Consider the following 23,099-nt stretch of genomic DNA (forward strand, 5'->3'; position numbering starts at 1 on the left):
CAGTCAGCATGGGTCGCAAAGGTCAGTCAGCGTGGGTCGCAAAGGTCAGTCAGCGCGGGTCGCAAAGGTCTGTCAGCGTGGGTCGCAAAGGTCGGTCAGCGTGGGTCGCAAAGGTCGGTCAGCGTGGGTCGCAAAGGTCGGTCATCGTGGGTCGCAAAGGTCAGTCAGCGTGGGTCGCAAAGGTCGGTCAGCGTGGGTCGCAAAGGTCGGTCAGCGTGGGTCGCAAAGGTCGGCCAGCGTGGGTCGCAAAGGTCGGTCAGCGTGGGTCGCAAAGGTCGGTCAGCGTGGGTCGCAAAGGTCAGTCAGCGCGGGTCGCAAAGGTCAGTCAGCGCGGGTCGCAAAGGTCAGTCAGCGTGGGTCGCAAAGGTCAGTCAGCGTGGGTCGCAAAGGTCGGTCAGCGTGGGTCGCAAAGGTCAGTCAGCGCGGGTCGCAAAGGTCAGTCAGCGTGGGTCGCAACGGTCAGTCAGCGTGGGTCGCAAAGGTCAGTCAGCACGGGTCGCAAAGGTCAGTCAGCGTGGGTCGCAACGGTCAGTCAGCGTGGGTCGCAAAGGTCAGTCAGCGCGGGTCGCAAAGGTCTGTCAGCGTGGGTCGCAAAGGTCGGTCAGCATGGGTCGCAAAGGTCGGTCAGCGTTGGTCGCAAAGGTAAGTCAGCGTGGGTCGCAAAGGTCAGTCAGCGTGGGTCGCAAAGGTCAGTCAACATGGGTCGCAAAGGTCGGTCAGCGCGGGTCGCAAAGGTCAGTCAGCGCGGGTCGCAAAGGTCTGTCAGCGTGGGTCGCAAAGGTCGGTCAGCATGGGTCGCAAAGGTCGGTCAGCGTTGGTCGCAAAGGTCAGTCAGCGTGGGTCGCAAAGGTCAGTCAGCGTGGGTCGCAAAGGTCGGTCAGCGTGGGTCGCAAAGGTCAGTCAGCGTGGGTCGCAAAGGTCGGTCAGCGTGGGTCGCAAAGGTCGGTCAGCGTGGGTCGCAAAGGTCAGTCAGTGCGGGTCACAAAGGTCAGTCAGCATGGGTCGCAAAGGTCGGTCAGCGTTGGTCGCAAAGGTCAGTCAGCACGGGTCGCAAAGGTCAGTCAGCGCGGGTCGCAAAGGTCGGTCAGCGTGGGTCGCAAAGGTCAGTCAGCGTGGGTCGCAAAGGTCTGTCAGCGCGGGTCGCAAAGGTCGGTCAGCATGGGTCGCAAAGGTCGGTCAGCGTTGGTCGCAAAGGTCAGTCAGCATGGGTCGCAAAGGTCAGTCAGCGTGGGTCGCAAAGGTCAGTCAGCGCGGGTCGCAAAGGTCTGTCAGCGTGGGTCGCAAAGGTCGGTCAGCGTGGGTCGCAAAGGTCGGTCAGCGTGGGTCGCAAAGGTCGGTCATCGTGGGTCGCAACGGTCAGTCAGCGTGGGTCGCAAAGGTCGGTCAGCGTGGGTCGCAAAGGTCGGTCAGCGTGGGTCGCAAAGGTCGGTCAGCGTGGGTCGCAAAGGTCAGTCAGCGCGGGTCGCAAAGGTCAGTCAGCGCGGGTCGCAAAGGTCAGTCAGCGTGGGTCGCAAAGGTCAGTCAGCGTGGGTCGCAAAGGTCGGTCAGCGTGGGTCGCAAAGGTCAGTCAGCGCGGGTCGCAAAGGTCAGTCAGCGTGGGTCGCAAAGGTCGGTCAGCGTGGGTCGCAAAGGTCAGTCAGCGCGGGTCGCAAAGGTCAGTCAGCGCGGGTCGCAAAGGTCAGTCAGCGTGGGTCGCAAAGGTCAGTCAGCGTGGGTCGCAAAGGTCGGTCAGCGTGGGTCGCAAAGGTCAGTCAGCGCGGGTCGCAAAGGTCAGTCAGCGTGGGTCGCAAAGGTCGGTCAGCGTGGGTCGCAAAGGTCAGTCAGCGCGGGTCGCAAAGGTCGGTCAGCGTGGGTCGCAAAGGTCAGTCAGCGCGGGTCGCAAAGGTCAGTCAGCGTGGGTCGCAACGGTCAGTCAGCGTGGGTCGCAAAGGTCAGTCAGCACGGGTCGCAAAGGTCAGTCAGCGTGGGTCGCAACGGTCAGTCAGCGTGGGTCGCAAAGGTCAGTCAGCGCGGGTCGCAAAGGTCAGTCAGCGTGGGTCGCAACGGTCAGTCAGCGTGGGTCGCAAAGGTCGGTCAGCGTGGGTCGCAAAGGTCGGTCAGCGTGGGTCGCAAAGGTCAGTCAGCGCGGGTCGCAAAGGTCAGTCAGCACGGGTCGCAAAGGTCAGTCAGCGCGGGTCGCAAAGGTCAGTCAGCGCGGGTCGCAAAGGTCAGTCAGCGCGGGTCGCAAAGGTCAGTCAGCGTGGGTCGCAACGGTCAGTCAGCGTGGGTCGCAAAGGTCAGTCAGCACGGGTCGCAAAGGTCAGTCAGCGTGGGTCGCAACGGTCAGTCAGCGTGGGTCGCAAAGGTCAGTCAGCGCGGGTCGCAAAGGTCAGTCAGCGTGGGTCGCAAAGGTCGGTCAGCGTGGGTCGCAAAGGTCGGTCAGCGTGGGTCGCAACGGTCAGTCAGCGTGGGTCGCAACGGTCAGTCAGCGTGGGTCGCAAAGGTCAGTCAGCACGGGTCGCAAAGGTCAGTCAGCGTGGGTCGCAATGGTCAGTCAGCGTGGGTCGCAAAGGTCAGTCAGCGCGGGTCGCAAAGGTCAGTCAGCGTGGGTCGCAACGGTCAGTCAGCGTGGGTCGCAAAGGTCAGTCAGCACGGGTCGCAAAGGTCAGTCAGCGTGGGTCGCAACGGTCAGTCAGCGTGGGTCGCAAAGGTCAGTCAGCGCGGGTCGCAAAGGTCAGTCAGCGTGGGTTGCAACGGTCAGTCAGCGTGGGTCGCAAAGGTCGGTCAGCGTGGGTCGCAAAGGTCGGTCAGCGTGGGTCGCAAAGGTCAGTCAGCGCGGGTCGCAAAGGTCAGTCAGCGTGGGTCGCAACGGTCAGTCAGCGTGGGTCGCAAAGGTCAGTCAGCACGGGTCGCAAAGGTCAGTCAGCGTGGGTCGCAACGGTCAGTCAGCGTGGGTCGCAAAGGTCAGTCAGCGCGGGTCGCAAAGGTCAGTCAGCGTGGGTCGCAAAGGTCGGTCAGCGTGGGTCGCAAAGGTCGGTCAGCGTGGGTCGCAAAGGTCAGTCAGCGTGGGTCGCAACGGTCAGTCAGCGTGGGTCGCAAAGGTCAGTCAGCACGGGTCGCAAAGGTCAGTCAGCGTGGGTCGCAATGGTCAGTCAGCGTGGGTCGCAAAGGTCAGTCAGCGCGGGTCGCAAAGGTCAGTCAGCGTGGGTCGCAACGGTCAGTCAGCGTGGGTCGCAAAGGTCGGTCAGCGTGTGTCGCAAAGGTCGGTCAGCGTGGGTCGCAAAGGTCAGTCAGCGCGGGTCGCAAAGGTCAGTCAGCGTGGGTCGCAACGGTCAGTCAGCGTGGGTCGCAAAGGTCAGTCAGCACGGGTCGCAAAGGTCAGTCAGCGTGGGTCGCAACGGTCAGTCAGCGTGGGTCGCAAAGGTCAGTCAGCGCGGGTCGCAAAGGTCGGTCAGCGTGGGTCGCAAAGGTCAGTCAGCGCGGGTCGCAACGGTCAGTCAGCGTGGGTCGCAAAGGTCGGTCAGCGTGGGTCGCAAAGGTCAGTCAGCGTGGGTCGCAACGGTCAGTCAGCGTGGGTCGCAAAGGTCAGTCAGCGTGGGTCGCAAAGGTCGGTCAGCGTGGGTCGCAAAGGTCAGTCAGCGCGGGTCGCAACGGTCAGTCAGCATGCGTTCCGAAGGTCGACCAGTTGTCAAAAGCAGGTCCTGGGAAAAAAAGTTTGAAAAACACTGAGCTAGGGGGTCAGCCATGCAAACCCCTGAGATGAAACCTGTGGCCCTGACTCCGGCACTACCAACAGGATGAACCCCCCCCCCCCACCCCCAACCCCTGATGTGGAGACGGCGAGACGCGATTCACCTCCTTCATCTCATACTCCAGTCTTGCAGCTCCCAGTCCAGGCTCCTGGTCCCACAGCACCAGCCTCTGTCCCCCACCAGCCAGCTGTCTGGGCAGTCCTGTTGCCTCAGCAGCTGGTTTTAAGACACTGCGATCACCAGAGTTCATACCTCCGGACTGACCCTGGCATTCGGCTGCTGAATAAACACCAGTGTTGACCAGGTAGTTGCACCCTGTGAAATGCGTGTGTGTGCCCAGCTTACCCATTACCTGTTTGCGATTCCTTGGCATGCGCTGCCATTCACAAAGACGTGTTAAAATATTAATTTAGAGTGCCCAATTCATTTTATCCAATTACGGGGCAATTCAGTGTGGCCAATCCACCTACCCGGCACATCTTTGGGTTGTGGGGGCGAAATCCGCGCAGACACGGGGAGAATGGGCAAACTCCACACGGACAGTGACCCGGAGCCGGGATCGAACCCGGGACCTCGGCGCCGTGAGGCAGCAGTGCTAGCCACTGCGCCGCCGTGCTGCCCCCACAAAGACGTTTGGTTTTTTTTTTGTTTCTTACGTTAACAATGTCACTTTTGACGGCCACAAGGAGAGATTGGGCGGGGGCAGGCTTGATTTCCTTAGAAAAGAGGAAGCTCAGGGGGGCGACCGAATTGAGGCGAACAAAATTGTGAGGCTCCCAGGCAGGGATATCGTGCTGACGTGGCTGGACTAGTAACCCAGACAGCCAGGGCAAGACTCTGGGGATCCAATAAATATCTGGAATTAAAAGAAATGAAGCCATTGTCGATTGTCGTAAAAACCCAACGGGTTCACTAATGTCCTTGAGGGAAGGAAACCTGCCGCCCTCACCTGGTCTGGCCTACACGTGACTCCAGACCCACAGCAATGGGGTTGACTCTTAACTGCCCCCCCTCAAGGGGCAATTAGGGAGGGGCAATAAATACCGGCCCAGCGAGTGACACTCACATCCCATAAAGGAATGAAATAGGCGGGGTAAACAGGTAAGACATGTTTCCCTTTGCGGCGGGATCAATTACCAGGTAGAAGGTTTGGTGGGGACATGAGGAATACAGTGCCGAATTGATGGCTGGAAAGGTCAGCTCATGGAAAAGGTACCTGGGATCTGTGCTGGAAACAGGATTAAAATGAACGGCTGGTTTTTTTTCTCTCTATTCTGGCCTCGTTCCACCGCCACATTTCTTATTTTCTATAAATTTAGAGTACCCGATTCATTTCTTTTCCCAATTGAGGGGAAATTCAGCGTGGCCAATTCACCTACCCTGCACATCTTTGGGTTGTGGGGGCGAGACCCACGCAGACACGGGGAGAATGTGCAAACTCCACACGGACAGTGACCCGGGATCGATGAGGCAGCAGTGCTAACCCACAGCGCCACCGTGCCGCCCTCGCTGAACATTTTTAGGGTCCCACGGAGGATGCAGTTTGCTGTCTTCCGGGACAAATCGATCAAACCAAATTTTAAAAGTGGCAGGACAAATGAAAAGAGTCAGTAGCAGGAAACTGGACCGGAAACAAAAGCAAAGAAGCTTAAAGAAATGTCAAATCAAAACGTGACAGGAGGGGTCACTAAAAGACCCCAGTCCCCACGCTGTGCACCGAGCATGGAAAGCCTCCACTCCACCAGCAGACGCCGCATGCTCCCGCTACCCGACTGCGAATAGTGCCATGGAAGATGGGCAGAGTCAGGCTGGGTGACCCCCCACCACCACCCCTCCCCACTCCCCAATCGGCCACTGTGTCTAGAGCTGTGTGAGGACAGGTTTGACCAGGCAAGGAGCAGGTTCACAAGGAGGTCCTCCTCTTCCCCACCCCTCTCCGCACCGGGCGACCATGTTGTTTATATACCACCACCTTGGTTGCTTTTTTTTGGACGGGTGGATGGGATTAGTTAACACACGATGGGTGTGTGACCTTCCGGCGAGAGGGAGGGAGAGAGAGAGAGAAAGAGGCCTCGCCGCTATCGCTGATCGGCCTCTGGTGACTGGGAGCTTGGGGCTTCCCTCGAGGGTGCGGACAGCTTGTTCTATTGTGTAGTCCTGTCCATTTGCTCACTGGATCATAAAGTTCAACATTTTCACGTCAACGCTGTTTGAGTTGTGCCCTTGTGTCGGTGCCAATGTGAAAATAAATATACTGGCACACCGAGTTCCTGTGATCGGGAATGCATTCGCTGAAAGCAAATGCAACAGTGACTTTCAAAAGGGCAGTTGGAGGAATACATTTTGCAGCATTGAGGGACTGAATGGGCAGGATGTGGGACTAACCGCAAGCATGGCGACTAGTGTGACGTTTGTATTTGAATTGAGTGGAACGGTAGCACGGTGGTTAGCACAGTTGCCTCACAGCTCCAGGGTGCCAGGTTCGATTCCCGGCTTGGGTCACTGTCTGTACGGAGTCTGCACGTCCTCCCCGTGTCTGCGTGGGTTTCCTCCGGGTGCTCCGGTTTCCTCCCACAAGTCCTGAAGACGTGCAGGTTAGGTGGATTGGCCGTGCTAAATTGCCCTTAGTGTATTAAAAAAAAAAGTTAAGTGGGGTTATGGGGATGGGGTGGAGGTGTGGGTTTGGGTAGGGTGCGCTTTCCAAGGGCCGTTGCAGACTCGATGGGCCGAATGGCCTCCTTCTGCACTGTAAATTCTATGATTCTATGATATTGCATTTGAATGGAGTGGAGCGATGATTGTTTGAGACCCAATCCAAAAGAAGAACACGATTATGATGCCTACCCATAACGGTCAGCAAGGTCTCCTTCTCGAAGTTGCCCGACGGGAACGTGACGATCGAGCAGCGGAAACGCCCGCCGTCGGTGGATATCACATCATGGATGACCAGCGAGGCATTGGGGTCGGAAGCCGTGACCATGAAGCGTGCTCGTTTCCCGTAGAAGTTGTGAGTGCTGATGCCATGGTCCTTGCTTCGGACGGCCACCATCTGAGGTCCCATATCAGTTATCTTGTCCCAGGTCACCTGTGTCACCTTTCCATCTCCCAGAAAACGGCAGGGCAGTGTGATGTCCCGGCCCCAGACGGCCTCAATCTTAGGGTCCAATGAAACTTCAGAACAGGAGACACCTGGGAGAGAGGGGGGGATGGGGGGGGGGGAGAAAGAGAGGAGAAAGAAATAGAGAGGAAGGAGAATAGAGAGAAGCAGATGGGGGACAAGGAGATACACAGAGTGGGAGAGAGAGAGATAGAGAGGAGGAGGGAGAGTGAGAGAGAAGAGGTTGAGAGGGAGAGGTTGAGAGAAAGTAGAGAGGGAGCAATAAGGAGAGGGAGAGACAGAGAGAGGAAGAGAAAGAAAGAGAGACGGACAGCGCAGAGAGAGAGAGACAGAGAGTAATATAAAAATAGGAGGATGGGTGACAGAGTGAGTGAGGTAAAGAGGAACAGAGAAGTAGAGGACGACAGGGAGACAAAGAAGTGGAGATGGAGAGGAGGGGGGGAAAGGGAGAGTGTGACAGAGATAGAGGGAGAGCAGGGGATGGAGAGAGAAGGAGGGAGGAGACAGAAAGAAGGGTGTTTACTCCTTTCACACTGTGGCCTTTCACTCTCTCCCCTCTGGCATTCCAACCTGGGAACAACAATCTGAGGGTGTGTCTGCAGCTCAACGCAAAGTGATACTGGAGACATATATATACTGTCAGTTCACTAACCGGGAAACTGCATTGTTATTTCAAGGAGTGGAATCCAGTCCTTTCGAGTTTCTACTCTCGCAGGCCGATACAAATAATATATCACGTGTCGGAGGAAAAGGATTACTTCCAGAATGTCAGACACTAAAGATCAGAAATCCTAATTAACTTCAACCAGAAATTCAGCATTTGAGGGAAACCCTACTCAGATACAAATCACACTATTTACATGAAGATACAGCTCACTCTGCACTGTACCCATCAAACACTCCAAGGACAGGGACAGCACGGGGTCAGATACAGAGTAAAGCTCCCTCTACACTGTCCCCATCAAACACTCCCAGGACAGGTACAGCACGGGGTTAGATACAGAGTAAAGCTCCCTCTACACTGTTCCCATCAAACACCGCCAGGACAGGAAAACACGGGGTTAGATACAGAGTAAAGCTCCCTCTACACTGTCCCCATCAAACACTCCCAGGACAGGTACAGCACGGGGTTAGATACAGAGTAAAGCTCCCTCTGCACTGTCCCCATCAAACACTCCCAGGACAGGTACAGCACGGGGTTAGATACAGAGTAAAGCTCCCTCTACATTGTCACCATCAAACACTACCAGGACAGGGACAGCACGGGGTTAGATACAGAGTAAAGCTCCCTCTACACTGTCCCCATCAAACACTACCAGGACCGGTACAGCACGGGGTTAGATACAGAGTAAAGCTCCCTCTACACTGTCCCCATCAAACACTCCCAGGACAGGTACAGCACGGGGTTAGATACAGAGAAAAGCTCGCTCTACACTGTCCCCATCAAACACTCCCAGGACAGGTACAGCACGGGGTTAGATACAGAGTAAAGCTCCCTCTGCACTGTCCCCATCAAACACTCCCAGGACAGGTACAGCACGGGGTTAGATACAGAGTAAAGCTCCCTCTACACTGTCCTCATCAAACACTCCAAGGACAGGTACAGCACGGGGTTAGATACAGAGTAAATCTCCCTCTACCCTGTCTCCATCAAACACTCCCAGGACAGGGACAGCACGGCATTAGATACAGAGTAAAGCTCCCTCTACACTGTGCCCATCAAACATTCCCAGGACAGGTACAGCACGGGGTTAGATACAGAGTAAAGCTCCCTCTACACTGTCACCATCAGACACTCCCAGGACAGATACTGCACGGGGTTTGATACAGAGTAAAGCTCCCTCTACACTGTCCCCATCAAACACTCCCAGGACAGGTACAGCATGGAGCTAGATACAGAGTAAATCTCCCTCTACACTGTCCCCATCAAACACTCCCAGGACAGGTACAGCATGGAGTTAGATACAGAGGAAAGCTCCCTCTACACTGTCCCCATCAAACACTCCCAGGACAGGGACAGCACGGCATTAGATACAGAGGAAAGCTCCCTCTACACTGCCCCATCAAACACTCCCAGGACAGTTACAGCACGGGGTTAGATACAGAGTGAAGCTCCCTCTACACTGTGCCCATCAAACACTCCCAGGACTGGTACAGCACAGGGTTAGATAAAGAGGAAAGCTCCCTCTACACTGTCCCCATCAAACACTCCCAGGACAGGCACAGCACGGGGTTAGATACAGAGTAAAGCTCCCTCTACACTGTCCCCATCAAACACTCCCAGGACTGGTACAGAGGGACTGGTGTAGAGGGACTTTTCCTCTGTATCTAACTCCATGCTGTACCTGTCCTGTGAGTGTTTGATGGGAACAGTGTAGAGGGAGCTTTACTCTGTATCTAACCCCGTGCTGTACCTGTCCTGGGTGTGTTTGATGGGGACAGTGTAGAGGGAGCTTTACTCTGTATCTAACCCTGTGCTGCACCTGTCCTGGGAATGTTTGATGGGGACAGTGTAGAGGGACCTTAACTCTGTATCTAACCCCGTGCAGTATCTGTCCTGGGAGTGTTTGATGGGGACAGTGCAGAGGGAGCTTTACTCTCTATCTAACCCATCCTGTACCTGTCCTGGGAGTGTTTGATGGGGACAGAGTAGAGGGAGATGTACTCTGCATCTAACCCCGTGCTGTACCAGTCCTGGGAGTGTTTGATGGGGACAGTGTAGAGGGAGCTTTACTCTGTATCTAACCCCGTGCTGTACCTGTCCTGGGAGTGTTTGATGTGGACAATGCAGAGGGAGCTTTCCTCTGTATCTAACCCTGTGCTGTACCAGTCCTAGGCGTGTTTGATGGGGACAGTGTAGAGGGCACATTCCTCTGTATCTAACCCCGTGCTGTACCTGTTCTGGGAGTGTTTGATGGGGATGGTGTAGGGGGAGCTTTACTCTGTATCTAACCCCGTGCTGTACCTGTCCTGGGAGTGTTTGATGGGGACAGTGTCGAGGGAGATTTACTCTGCATCTAACCCCGTGCTGTACCAGTCCTGGGAGTTTTTGATGGGGACAGTGTAGAGGGAGCTTTACTCTGTATCTAACCCCGTGCTGTACCTGTCCTTGGAGGGTTTGATGGGGACAGTGTAGAGGAAGCTTTCCTCTGTATCTAACCCCGTGCTGTACGTGTCCTGCGAGTGTTTGATGGGGACAGTGTAGAGGGACCTTAACTCTGTATCTAACCCCGTGCAGTATCTGTCCTGGGAGTGTTTGATGGGGACAGTGTAGAGGGAGCTTTACTCTGTATCTAACCCGTGCTGTACCTGTCCTGGGAGTGTTTGATGGGGACAGTGTAGAGGGAGCTTTCCTCTGTATCTAACCCTGTGCTGTACCAGTCCTGGGAGTGTTTGATGGGGACAGTGTAGAGGGCGCTTTCCTCTGTATCTAACCCCGTGCTGTACCTGTTCTGGTAGTGTTTGATGGGGACAGTGTAGAGGGAGCTTTACTCTGTATCTAACCCCGTGCTGTACCTGTCCTGGGAGTGTTTGATGGGGACAGTGTCGAGGGAGATTTACTCTGCATCTAACCCCGTGCTGTACCTGTCCTGGGAGTGTTTGATGGGGACAGTGTAGAGGGAGCTTTACTCTCTATCTAACCCCATGCTGTACCTTTCCAGGGAGTGTTTGATGGGGATAGTGTAGAGCGAGCTTTCCTCTGTATCTAACCCTGTGCTGTACCAGTCCTGGGAGTGTTTGATGGGGACAGTGTAGAGGGCGCTTTCCTCTGTATCTAAAGCTCCCTCTACGCTGCCCCCATCAAACACTCCCAGGACAGGTACAGCCCGGGGTTAGATACAGAGTAAAGCTCCCTCTACAGTGTCGCCATCAAACACTCCCAGGACAGGTACTGCACGGGGTTAGATACAGAGTAAATCTCCCTCTACACTGTCCCCATCAAAAACTCCAAGGACAGGTACTGCACGGGGTTAGATACAGAGCAAAGCTCCCTCTACACCGTCCCCATCAAACACTCCCAGGACAGGTACAGCACGGGGTTAGATATGGGGACAGTGTCGGGGGAGCTTTACTCTGTATCGAACCCCGTGCTGTACCTGTCCTGGGAGTGTTTGATGGGGACAGTGTAGATGGGGCTTTACTCTGTATCTAACCCCGTGCTGTATCTGTCCTGGGAGCGTTTGATGGGGACAGTGTAGAGGGAGCTTTACTCTGTATCTAACCCGTGCTCTCCCTGTCCTGGGAGTGTCTGATGGGGACAGTGTAGAGGGAGATTTACTCTGCATCTAACCCCGTGCTGTACCAGTCCTGGGAGTGTTTGATGGGGACAGTGTAGAGGGAGCTTTACTCTGTATCTAACCCTGTGCAGCACCTGCCCTGGGAGTGTTTGATGGGGACAGTGTAGAGGGAGCTTTACTCTGTATCTAACCCCGTGCTGTCCCTGTCCTGGGAGTGTTTGATGTGGACAATGCAGAGGGAGTTTTCCTCTGTATCTAATCCTGTGCTGTACCAGTCCTGGGTGTGTTTGATGGGGACAGTGTAGAGGGCGCTTTCCTCTGTATCTAACCCCGTGCTGTACCTGTTCTGGGAGTGTTTGATGGGGACAGTGTAGAGGGAGCTTTACTCTGTATCTAACCCTGTGCTGTACCTGTCCTGGGAGTGTTTGATGAGGACAGTGTAGAGGGAGCTTTACTCTGTATCTAACCCTGGGCTGTACCTGTCCTGGGAGTGTCTGATGGGATCAGTGTAGAGGGTGTTTTACTCTGTAATTAACCCCATGCTGTACCTGTCCTGGGAGTGTTTGATGGTGACAGTGTAGAGGGAGCTTTACTCTGTATCTAACCCTGTGCTGTACCTGTCCTGCGAGTGTTTGATGGGGACAGTGTAGAGGGACCTTAACTCTGTATCTAACTCCGTGCAGTATCTGTCCTGGGAGTGTTGATGGGGACAGTGTAGAGGGAGCTTTCCTCTTTATCTAACCCTGTGCTGTACCAGTCCTGGGAGTGTTTGATGGGGACAGTGTAGAGGGCGCTTTCCTCTGTATCTAAAGCTCCCTCTACGCTGCCCCCATCATTCACTCCCAGGACAGGTACAGCACGGGGTTAGATACAGAGTAAACCTCCCTCTACACTGTCCCCATCAAACACTCCCAGGACAGGTACTGCACGGGGTTAGATACAGAGTAAACCTCCCTCTACACTGTCCCCATCAAACACTCCCAGGACAGGTACTGCACGGGGTTAGATACAGAGCAATGCTCCCTCTACACCGTCCCCATCAAACACTCCCAGGACAGGTACAGCACGGGGTTAGATACTGGGGACAGTGTCGAGGGAGCTTTACTCTGTATCGAACCCCGTGCTGTACCTGTCCTGGGAGTGTTTGATGGGGACAGTGTAGATGGGGCTTTACTCTGTACCTAACCCCGTGCAGTATCTGGCCTGGGAGTGTTTGATGGGGACAGTGTAGAGGGAGCTTTACTCTGTATCTAACCCGTGCTGTACCTGTCCTGGGAGTGTTTGATGGGGACAGTGTAGAGGGAGATTTACTCTGCATCTAACCCCGTGCTGTACCAGTCCTGGGAGTGTTTGATGGGGACAGTGTAGAGGGAGCTTTACTCTGTATCTAACCCTGTGCAGCACCTGCCCTGGGAGTGTTTGATGGGGACAGTGTAGAGGGAGCTTTACTCTGTATCTAACCCCGTGCTGTATCTGTCCTGGGAGTGTTTGATGTGGACAATGCAGAGGGAGCTTTCCTCTGTATCTAACCCTGTGCAGTACCAGTCCTGGAAGTGTTTGATGGGGACAGCGTAGAGGGCGCTTTCCTCTGTATCTAACCCCGTGCTGTACCTGTTCTGGGAGTGTTTGATGGGGACAGTGTAGAGGGAGCTTTACTCTGTATCTAATCCCGTGCTGTACCTGTCCTGGGAGTGTTTGATGGGGACAGTGTCGAGGGAGATTTACTCTGCATCTAACCCCGTGCTGTACCTGTCCTGGGAGTGTTTGATGGGGACAGTGTAGAGGGAGCTTTAGATACAGAGGAAAGCGCCCTCTACACTGTCCCCATCAAACACTCCCAGGACTGGTACAGCACAGGGTTAGATAAAGAGGAAAGCTCCCTCTACACTGTCCCCATCAACACTCCCAGGACAGATACAGCACGGGGTTAGATACAGAGTAAAGCTCCCTCTACATTGTCACCATCAAACACTCCCAGGACACGTACAGCCCGGGGTTAGATACAGAGTAAAGCTCCCTCTACACTGTCCCCATCAGAAACTCCCAGGACAGGTACAGCCCAGGGTTAGATACAGAGTAAAGCTCGCTCTACACTGTCCTCATCAAACACTCCCAGGACAGGTACAGCACAGGGTTAGATACAGAGTAAAGCTCCCTCTACACTGCCCCATCAAACACTCCCAGGACAGTTACAGCACGGGGTTAGATACAGAGTGAAGCTCCCTCTCCACTGTGCCCATCAAACACTCCCAGGAAAGGTACAGCACGGGGTTAGATACAGAGTAAAGCTCCCTCTACACTGTCACCATCAGACACTCCCTGGACAGGTACAGCACGGGTTAGATACAGAGTAAAGCTCCCTCTACACTGTCCCCATTAAACACTCCCAGGACAGGTACAGCACGGGGTGAGATACAGAAGAAAGCTCCCTCTACACTGTCCTCATCAAACACTCCCAGGACAGGTACAGCACAGGGTTAGATACATAGTAAAGCTCCCTCTACACTGTTCCCATCAAACACTCCCAGGACAGCTACACCACGGGGTTAGATACAGAGTATAGCTCCCTCTGCACTGTCCCCATCAGACACTCCCAGGACAGGTACAGCCCGGGGTTAGATACAGAGTAAAGCTCCCTCTACACTGTCCCCATCAAACACTCCCAGGACAGGTAGAGCACGGGGTTAGATACAGAGTAAAGCTCCCTCTACACTGTCCCCATCAAACACTCCCAGGACAGGTAGAGCACGGGGTTAGATACAGAGGAAAGCTCCCTCTACACTGTCGCCATCAAACACTCCCAGGACAGGTACAGCACGGGGTTAGATACAGAGGAAAGCGCCCTATACACTGTCCCCATCAAACACTCCCAGGACTGGTACAGCACAGGGTTAGATACAGAGGAAAGCTCCCTCGACACTGTCCCCATCAAACACTCACAGGACAGGTACAGCACGGGGTTAGGTACAGAGTAAAGCTCCCTCTACACTGTCCCCATCGGACACTCCCAGGACAGGTACAGCCCGGGGTTAGATACAGAGTAAAGCTCCCTCTACACTGTCGCCATCAAACACTCCCAGGACAGGCACAGCACGGGGTTAGATACAGAGTAAAGCTCCCTCTACACTGTCCCCATCAAACACTCCCAGGACAGTTACAGCACAGGGTTAGATACAGAGTAAAGCTCCGTCTACACTGTCCCCATCAAACACTCCCGGGACAGGTACAACACGGGGTTAGATACAGAGGAAAGCTCCCTCTACACTGTCGCCATCAAACACTCCCAGGACATGTAAAGCACGGAGTTAGATACAGAGGAAAGCGCCCTCTACACTGTCCCCATCAAACACTCCCAGGACAGGTACAGCACAGGGTTAGATACAGAGGAAAGCTCTCTCGACACTGTCCCCATCAAACACTCACAGGACAGGTACAGCACGGGGTTAGGTACAGAGTAAAGCTCCCTCTACGCTGCCCCCATCAAACACCCCCAGGACAGCTACAGCACGGGGTTAGATACAGAGTAAACCTCCCTCTACACTGTCCCCATCAAACACTCCCAGGACAGCTACAGCATGGGGTTAGATACAGAGCAAAGCTCTCTCTACACTGTCCCCATCAAACACTCCCAGGGCAGGAACAGCACGGGGTTAGCTACAGAGTAAAGCTCCCTCTACACCGTCCCCATCAAACACTCCCAGGACAGGGACAGCACATGGTTAGATACAGAGTAAAGCTCCCTCTACACTGTCCCCATCAAACACTCCCAGGACAGGTACAGCACGGGTTAGATACAGAGTAAAGCTCCCACTACACTGTCCCCATCAAACACTCCCAGGTCAGGTACAGAAAGCAATGGGTACAAGAGTCAACCTGCCTTGATTTTGTCCCATTAACAACTCTGCACGTAAATGCAACAGGGAAGGAATCTAATCAGACAACAAATTGCTCCATCCAGTCAGATAGCGTTGGTGACTCAGTTCCGAGTCACAATTTCCTGTCAGATTATTAATGAGTAAATTCTGTACAGGTGTGTGCTGTCACCCGCCCAACACTTGGCAGCCAGCTGGATTAACACCAAACCACTTCCTTAAATAATTTCAGAGCCACCTAATCTGTAGATAAAGGGAAACCTAACCTGTATCTAACCCCGTGCTACTCTCTGAGTAAAGAACCTACCTCTGACATCTATCCTATATCTATCTCCCCTCAATTTAAAGCTATGTCCCCTCGTGCTAGACATCTCCATCCGAGGAAAAAGGCTCTCGCTGTCCACCCTATCCAATCCTCTGATCATCTTGTATGCCTCAATTAAGTCACCTCTTAACCTTCTTCTCTCTAACGAAAACAGCCTTAAGTCCCTCAGCCTTTCCTCAAAAGATTTTCCCTCCATACCAGGCAACATTCTGGTAAATCTCCTCTGCCCCCTTTCCAATGCTTCCACATCCTTCCTATAATGCGGCGACCAGAATTGCACGCAATACTCCAAATGCGGCCGCACCAGAATTTTGTACAGCTGCAACATGCCCTCATGGCTCCAAAACTCAATCCCTCTACCAATATAAGCTAACACACCGTACGCCTTCTTAACATCCCTATCAACCTGGGTGGCAACTTTCAGGGATCTATGCACATGGACACCGAGATCTCTCTGCTCATCCACACTGCCAAGATTCTTACCATTAGCCCAGTACTCTGTCTTCCTGTTATTCCTTCCAAATTGAATCACCTTACAATTTTCTGCATTAAACTCCATTTGCCACCTCTCAGCCCAGCGTTGCAGCTTAGCTATGTCCCTCTGTAACCTGCAACATACTTCCGCACTGTCCACAACTCCACCGACTTTAGTGTCATCTGCAAATTTACTCACCCACCCTTCTGCGCCCTCCTCTAGGTCATTGATAAAAATGACAAACAGCAGTGGCCCCAAAACAGATCCTTGTGGTACACCACTAGTAACTGAACTCCAGGCTGAACATTTCCCATCAACCACCACCCTCTGTCTTCTTACAGCTAGCCAATTTCTGATCCAAACTGCTAAATCACCCTGAATCCCATGCCTCCGTATTTTCTGCAATAGCCTACCGTGGGGAACCTTATCAAACGCTTTACTGAAATCCATATACACCACATCAACTGCTTTATCCTTGTCCACCTGTTTGGTCACCTTCTCAAAGAACTCAATAAGGTTTGTGAGGCATGACCTACCCTTCACAAAACCGTGTTGACTATCCCTAATCAAATTCCTTTCTAGATGATTATAAATCCTATCTCGTATAAACTTTTCCAAGACTTTGCCCACAACAGAAGTAAGGCTCACTGGTCTGTAGTTACCGGGGCTGTCTGTACTCCCCTTCTTGAACAAGGGGACAACATTTGCTATCTTCCAGTCTTCTGGCACTATTCCTGTAGACAATGACGACATAAAGATCAAAGCCAAAGGCTCAGCAATTTCCTCCCTAGCTTCCCAGAGAATCCTAGGATAAATCCCATCCGGCCCAGGGGACTTATCTATTTTCACACTTTCCAGAATTGCTAACACCTCCTCCTTATGAACCTCAAGCCCTTCTAGTCTAGTAGCCTGAATCTCAGTCTTCTCCTCAACAACATTGTCTTTTTGCTGTGTGAATACTGACAAAAAATATTCATTTAGCACCTCTCCTACCTCCTCGGACTCCACGCATAACTTCCCACTACTGTCCTTGACTGGCCCTATGCTTACCCTAGTCATTCTTTTATTCCTGACATACCTATAGAAAGCTTTAGGGTTATCCTTGATCCTACCTGCCAAAGACTTCTCATGTCCCCTCCTGGCTCTTCTTAGCTCTATAGGTCTTTCCTAGCTAACTTGTAATTCTCAAGCGCCCTAACTGAACCTTCAGGTCTCATCTTGACATAAGCCTCCTTCGTCCTCTTGACAAGTGTTTCGACTGCTTTAGTAAACCACGGTTCCCTCGCTCGACCACTTCCTCCCTGCCTGACGGTGCATACTTATCAACGACACGCAGTAGCTGTTCCTTGAACAAGCTCCACATTTCCATTGTGCCCATCACCTGCAGTTTTCCTCTCCATCCGAAGCATCCTAAGTCATGCCTCATCGCATCATTATTGCCTTTCCCCCAGATATAACTCTTGCCCTGCGGTACCTATCCCTTTCCATCGCTATAGTAAACGTAACCGAATTGTGGTCAGTATCACCAAAGTGCTCATCTACCTCCAAATCTAACACCTGTCCTGGTTCATTACCCAGTACCAAATCCAATGTGGCCTCGCCTCTCGTTGGCCTATCTACATACTGTGTCAGGAAACCCTCCTGCACACATTGGACAAAAACGGACCCATCTAAAGTACTCGAACTATCGCGTTTCCAGTCAATATTTGGAAAGTTAAAGTCCCCCATAACAACTACCCTGTTACTTTCGCTCCTATCCAGAATAATCTTTGCAATCCTTTCCTCTACATCTCTGGAACTTTTCAGAGGCCTATAGAAAACTCCCAACAGGGTGACCTCTCCTTCCCTGTTTCTAACCTCAGCCCATACTACCTCAGTAGACGAGTCCTCATCAAACCTCCTTTCTGCCACCGTAAAACTGTCCTTGACTCACAATGCCTCCCATCCCCCTCTTTTACCACCTTCCCTGAGCTTACTGAAATATCTAAACCCCAGCACCTGCAACAACCATTCCTGTCCCTGCTCTATCCATGTCTCCGAAATGGCCACAACATCGAAGTCCCAGGTATCAACCCATGCCGCAAGTTCACCCACCTTATTCCGGATGCTCCTGGCATTGAAGACACACTTTAAACCACCTTCCTGCCTGCCGGTACACTCCTGCAACTTTGAAACCTTACTCATGATCTCACTACCCTCAACCTCCTGTATACTGGAGCTACAATTCAGGTTCCCAAGCCCCTGCTGAACTAGTTTAAACCCTCCCGAAGAGCATTAGCAAATTTTCCCCCAGGATATTGGTTCCCCTCTGGTCCAGGTGTAGACCATCCCGTTTGTAGAGGTCCCACCGACCCCAGAATGAGCCCCAATTATCCAGGTATCTGAAAACCTCCCTCCTGCACCATCCCTGTAGCCACGTGTTCAACTCCTCTCTTTCCCTATTCCTCGTGTCGCTATCACGTGGCATGGGTAGCAACCCAGAGATAATAACTCTGTTTGTCCTAGATCTAAGTTTCCACCCTAGCTCCCTGAATTCCTGCCGTACATCCCTATCCCTTTTCCAACCTATGTCGTTGGTACCTATGTGGACCACGACTTGGGGCTGCTCCCCCTCCCCCTTAAGGATCCCGAAAACACGACCCGAGATATCACGCATTCTGGCACCTGGGAGGCAACACACCAACCACGAGTCTCTCTCGTTCCCACAGAATCTCCTATCCATCCCCGTAACTATGGAGTCTCCAATGCCTACTGCTCTACTCGTCTCTCCCCTTCCCTTCTGAGCAACAGGGACAGACTCTGTGCCAGAGACCTGTACACCATGGATTATCCCTGGTAAGTCGTCGTCCCCTCCAGTATCCAAAGCGGTATACTTGTTACAAAGGGGAACGACCACAGGGGATTGCTGCACTGACTGCTTCCTCCCAGCCCCTCTCACTGTCACCCATCTATCTTCATTCTTCAGAGTAACTATATCCCTGGAGAGGGAGCTTTACTCTGTATCTAACCTCGTGCTGTACCTGTCCTGGGAGTGTTTGATGGGGACAGTGTAGAGGGAGCTCTACTCTGTATCTAACCCCGTGCTCAACCTGTCCTGGGAGTGTTTGATGGGGACAGTGTAGAAGGAGCTTTACTCTGTGTCTAACCCCGTGCTGTACCTGCCCTGGGAGTGTTTGATGGGGACAGTGTAGAGGGAGATTTACTCTGTATCTAACCTCGTGCTGTACCTGTCCTGGGAGTGTTTGATGGAGACAGTGTAGAGGGAGCTTTACTCTGTATCTAACCCCGTGCTGTACCTGTCCTGGGAGTGTTTGATGGGGACAGTGTAGTGGGATCTTTACTCTGTATCTAACCCCGTGCTGTACCTGACGTGGGAGTGTTTGATGGGGACAGTGTAGAGGGAGCTCTACTCTGTATCTAACCCCATGCTGTACCTGTCCTGGGAGTGTTTGATGGGGACAGTGTAGAAGGAGCTTTACTCTGTATCTAACCTCGTGCTGTACCTGTCCTGGGAGTGTTTGATGGAGACAGTGTAGAGGGAGCTTTACTCTGTATCTAACCCCGTGCTGTACCTGTCCTGGGAGTGTTTGATGGGGACAGTGTAGTGGGATCTTTACTCTGTATCTAACCCCGTGCTGTACCTGACGTGGGAGTGTTTGATGGGGACAGTGTAGAGGGAGCTCTACTCTGCATCTAACCCCATGCTGTACCTGTCCTGGGAGTGTTTGATGGGGACAGGGTAGAGGGAGCTTTACTCTGTATCCAACCCTGTGCTGTACCTGTCCTGGGAGTGTTTGATGGGGACAGTGTAGAGGGAGCTTTACTCTGTATCCAACCCTGTGCTGTACCTGTCCTGGGAGTGTTTGATGGATACAGTGTAGAGGGAGTTCTACTCTGTATCTAACCTCATGATGTACCTGTCCTGGGAGTGTTTGATGGGGACAGTGTAGAGGGAGCTCTACTCTGTATCTAACCCCATGATGTACCTGTCCTGGGAGTGTTTGATGGGGACAGTGTAGAGGGAGCCGTTCGGAGGAGGAGGAGCAGTCTCTGTCAGGGAGAGAACCTGAGAACATCTAAGACATTCAGAAGGTAAGAAGGTAGGTGATTTTTACTCATTTTTACTTTTATACCTTTTTCAAATTGTGTGTGTCGGGGGGAAACTGAAGTGACATCACAGAAAAGCTGTGACCTGAGTGGCAGGTTGGGAATCTACACTAAATTTAAAAATTAAGCATTGGTAACTAATTAAACATAATTACTTAATTATAATTTAGAGGGATATCTAAGCCAGAGATCGGAGAGTACTATCTTTAGCTTTCGCATTTCTATTAGAAATCTAGTGCTAGGAAACAGATAGTTAACAGTAACTTTAAAAAAAAAAATTTTTTTTACTTTTAATTTTAATTAATTGACACAATGTCAGTTAGAGGGGTGCAGTGCTCTGGCTGTGAGATGTGGCAGGTCCGGGAGGCTTCCAGCATCCCGGATGGCTTCTTCTGCAGAAAGTGCACCCAACTGGAGCTCCTCACAGACCGCATGGTTCGGTTGGAGCGGCAATTGGATGCACTTAGGAGCATGCAGGTGGCGGAAAGTGTCATAGATCGCAGTTATATAAATGTGGTCACACCCAAGGTGCAGGCAGAGAAATGGGTGACCACCAGAAAGGGCAGGCAGTCAGTGCAGGAATCCCCTGTGGTTGTCCCCCACTCGAACAGGTATACCCCTTTGGATACTGTCGGGGGGGATAGCCTATCAGGGGAAAATAGCAGCAGCCAGAGCAGTGGCACCACGGCTGGCTCTGATGTTCAGAAGGAAGGGTCAAAGCGCAGAAGAGCAATAGTAATAGGGGACTCTATAGTCAGGGGCACAGATAGGCGCTTCTGTGGACGTGAAAGAGACTCCAGGATGGTATGTTGCCTCCCTGGTGCCATGGTCCAGGATGTCTCCGAACAGGTAGAGGGCATCCTGAAGGGGGAGGGCAAACAGGCAGAGGTTGTTGTACATATTGGCACTAACGACATAGGCAGGAAGGGGCATGAGGTCCTGCAGCAGGAGTTCAGGGAGCTAGGAAGAAAGTTTAAAGACAGCACCTCTAGGGTTGTAATCTCGGGATTACTCCCTGTGCCACGTGCCAGTGAGGCTAGAAATAGGAAGATAGAGCAGCTAAACACGTGGCTAAACAGCTGGTGTAGGAGGAGGGTTTCCGTTATCTGGACCATTGGGAGCTCTTCCGGGGCAGGTGTGACCTATATAAGAAGGATGGGTTGCATCTAAACCGGAGAGGCATAAATATCCTGGCCGCGAGGTTTGTTAGTGTCACAAGGGAGGGTTTAAACTAGTATGGCAGGGGGGTGGGCACGGGAGCAATAGGTCAGGAGGTGAGAGCATTGAGGGAGAACTAGGGAATAGGGACAGTGTGGCTCTGAGGCAGAGCAGACGGGGAGAAGTTGCTGAACACAGCGGGTCTGGTGGCCTGAAGTGCATATGTTTTAATGCAAGGAGTATTACGGGTAAGGCAGATGAACTTAGAGCTTGGATTAGTACTTGGAACTATGATGTTGTTGCCATTACAGAGACCTGGTTGAGGGAAGGGCAGGATTGGCAGCTAAACGTTCCAGGATTTAGATGTTTCAGGCGGGATAGAGGGGGATGTAAAAGGGATGGCGGAGTTGCGCTACTGGTTAGGGAGACTATCACAGCTGTACTGCGGGAGGACACCTCAGAGGGCAGTGAGGCTATATGGGTAGAGATCAGGAATAAGAAGGGTGCAGTCACAATGTTGGGGGTTTACTACAGGCCTCCCAAAAGCCAGCGGGAGATAGAGGAGCAGATAGGTAGACAGATTTTGGAAAAGAGTAAAAACAACAGGGTTGTGGTGATGGGAGACTTCAACTTCCCCAATATTGACTGGGACTCACTTAGTGCCGGGGGCTTAGACGGGGCGGAGTTTGTAAGGAGCATCCAGGAGGGCTTCTTAAAACAATATGTAGACAGTCCAACTAGGGAAGGGGCGATACTGGACCTGATATTGGGGAATGAGCCCGGCCAGGTGGTAGAAGTTTCAGTTGGGGAGCATTTTGGGAACAGTGACCACAATTCAGTAAGTTTTAAAGTGCTGGTGGACAAGGATAAGAGTGGTCGTAGGATGAATGTGCTAATTGGGGGAAGGCTAATTATAACAATATTAGGCGGGAACTGAAGAACATAGATTGGGGGCGGATGTTTGAGGGCAAATCAACATCTGACATGTGGGAGGCTTTCAAGTGTCAGTTGAAAGGAATTCTGGGCCGGCATGTTCCTGTGAGGAAGAAGGATAAATACAGCAATTTTCGGGAACCTTGGATGACGAGTGATATTGTAGGCCTCGTCAAAAAGAAAAAGGAGGCATTTGTCAGGGCTAAAGGCTGGGAACAGACGAAGCCTGTGTGGAACATAAGGAAAGTAGGAAGGAACTTAAGCAAGGAGTCAGGAGGGCTAGGAGGGGTCACGAAAAGTCTTTGGCAAATAGGGTTAAGGAAAATCCCAAGGCTTTTTTACACGTACATAAAAAGCAAGAGGGTAGACAGGGAAAGGGTTGGGCCACTGAAGGATAGGCAAGGGAATCTATGTGTGGAGCCAGAGGAAATGGGCGAGGTACTAAATGAATACTTTGCATCCGTATTCACCAAAGAGAAGAAATTGGTAGATGTTGAGTCTGGAGAAGGGTGTGTAGATAGCCTGGGTCACATTGAGATCCAAAAAGACGAGGCGTTGGGTGTCTTAAAAAATATTAAGGTAGATAAGTCCCCAGGGCCTGATGGGATCTACCCCAGAATACTGAAGGAGGCTGGAGAGGAAATTGCTGAGGTCTTGACAGAAATCTTTGGATCCTCACTGTCTTCAGGTGATGTCCCGGAGGACTGGAGAATAGCCAATGTTGTTCCTCTGTTTAAGAAGGGTAGCAAGGATAATCCAGGGAACTACAGGCCGGTGAGCCTTACTTCAGTGGTAGGGAAATTACTGGAGAGAATTCTTCGAGACAGGATCTACTCCCATTTGGAAACAAATGGACGTATTAGTGAGAGGCAGCACGGTTTTGTGAAGGGGAGGTCGTGTCTCACTAACTTGACAGAGTTTTTCGAGGTGGTCACAAAGATGATTGATGCAGGTAGGGCAGTGGATGTTGTCTATATGGACTTCAGTAAGGCCTTTGACAAGGTCCCTCATGGTAGACTAGTACAAAAGGTGAAGTCACACGGGATCAGGGGTGAGCTGGCAAGGTGGATACAGAACTGGCTAGGTCATAGAAGGCAGAGAGTAGCAATGGAAGGATGCTTTTCTAATTGGAGGGCTGTGAC

At 52.4% G+C, this 23,099-nt stretch overlaps 1 protein-coding gene across 1 annotated transcript in view; it reads right to left on the bottom strand.

Moving 5' to 3' along the window:
• Positions 1 to 23,099, bottom strand: part of LOC140410305 (nectin-4-like) — a 149,536-nt gene that overhangs the window by 102,632 nt on the left and 23,805 nt on the right. The window contains exon 2 of the mRNA XM_072498286.1: positions 6,576 to 6,920. Within this exon, the coding sequence (XP_072354387.1) occupies positions 6,576 to 6,920 (345 nt within the window). The remainder of the gene's footprint in view (positions 1 to 6,575; positions 6,921 to 23,099) is intronic.

The sequence above is a fragment of the Scyliorhinus torazame genome, chromosome 4 (genome assembly GCF_047496885.1).
Source record: "Scyliorhinus torazame isolate Kashiwa2021f chromosome 4, sScyTor2.1, whole genome shotgun sequence".
Classification (NCBI taxonomy): Eukaryota; Metazoa; Chordata; class Chondrichthyes; order Carcharhiniformes; family Scyliorhinidae; genus Scyliorhinus; species Scyliorhinus torazame.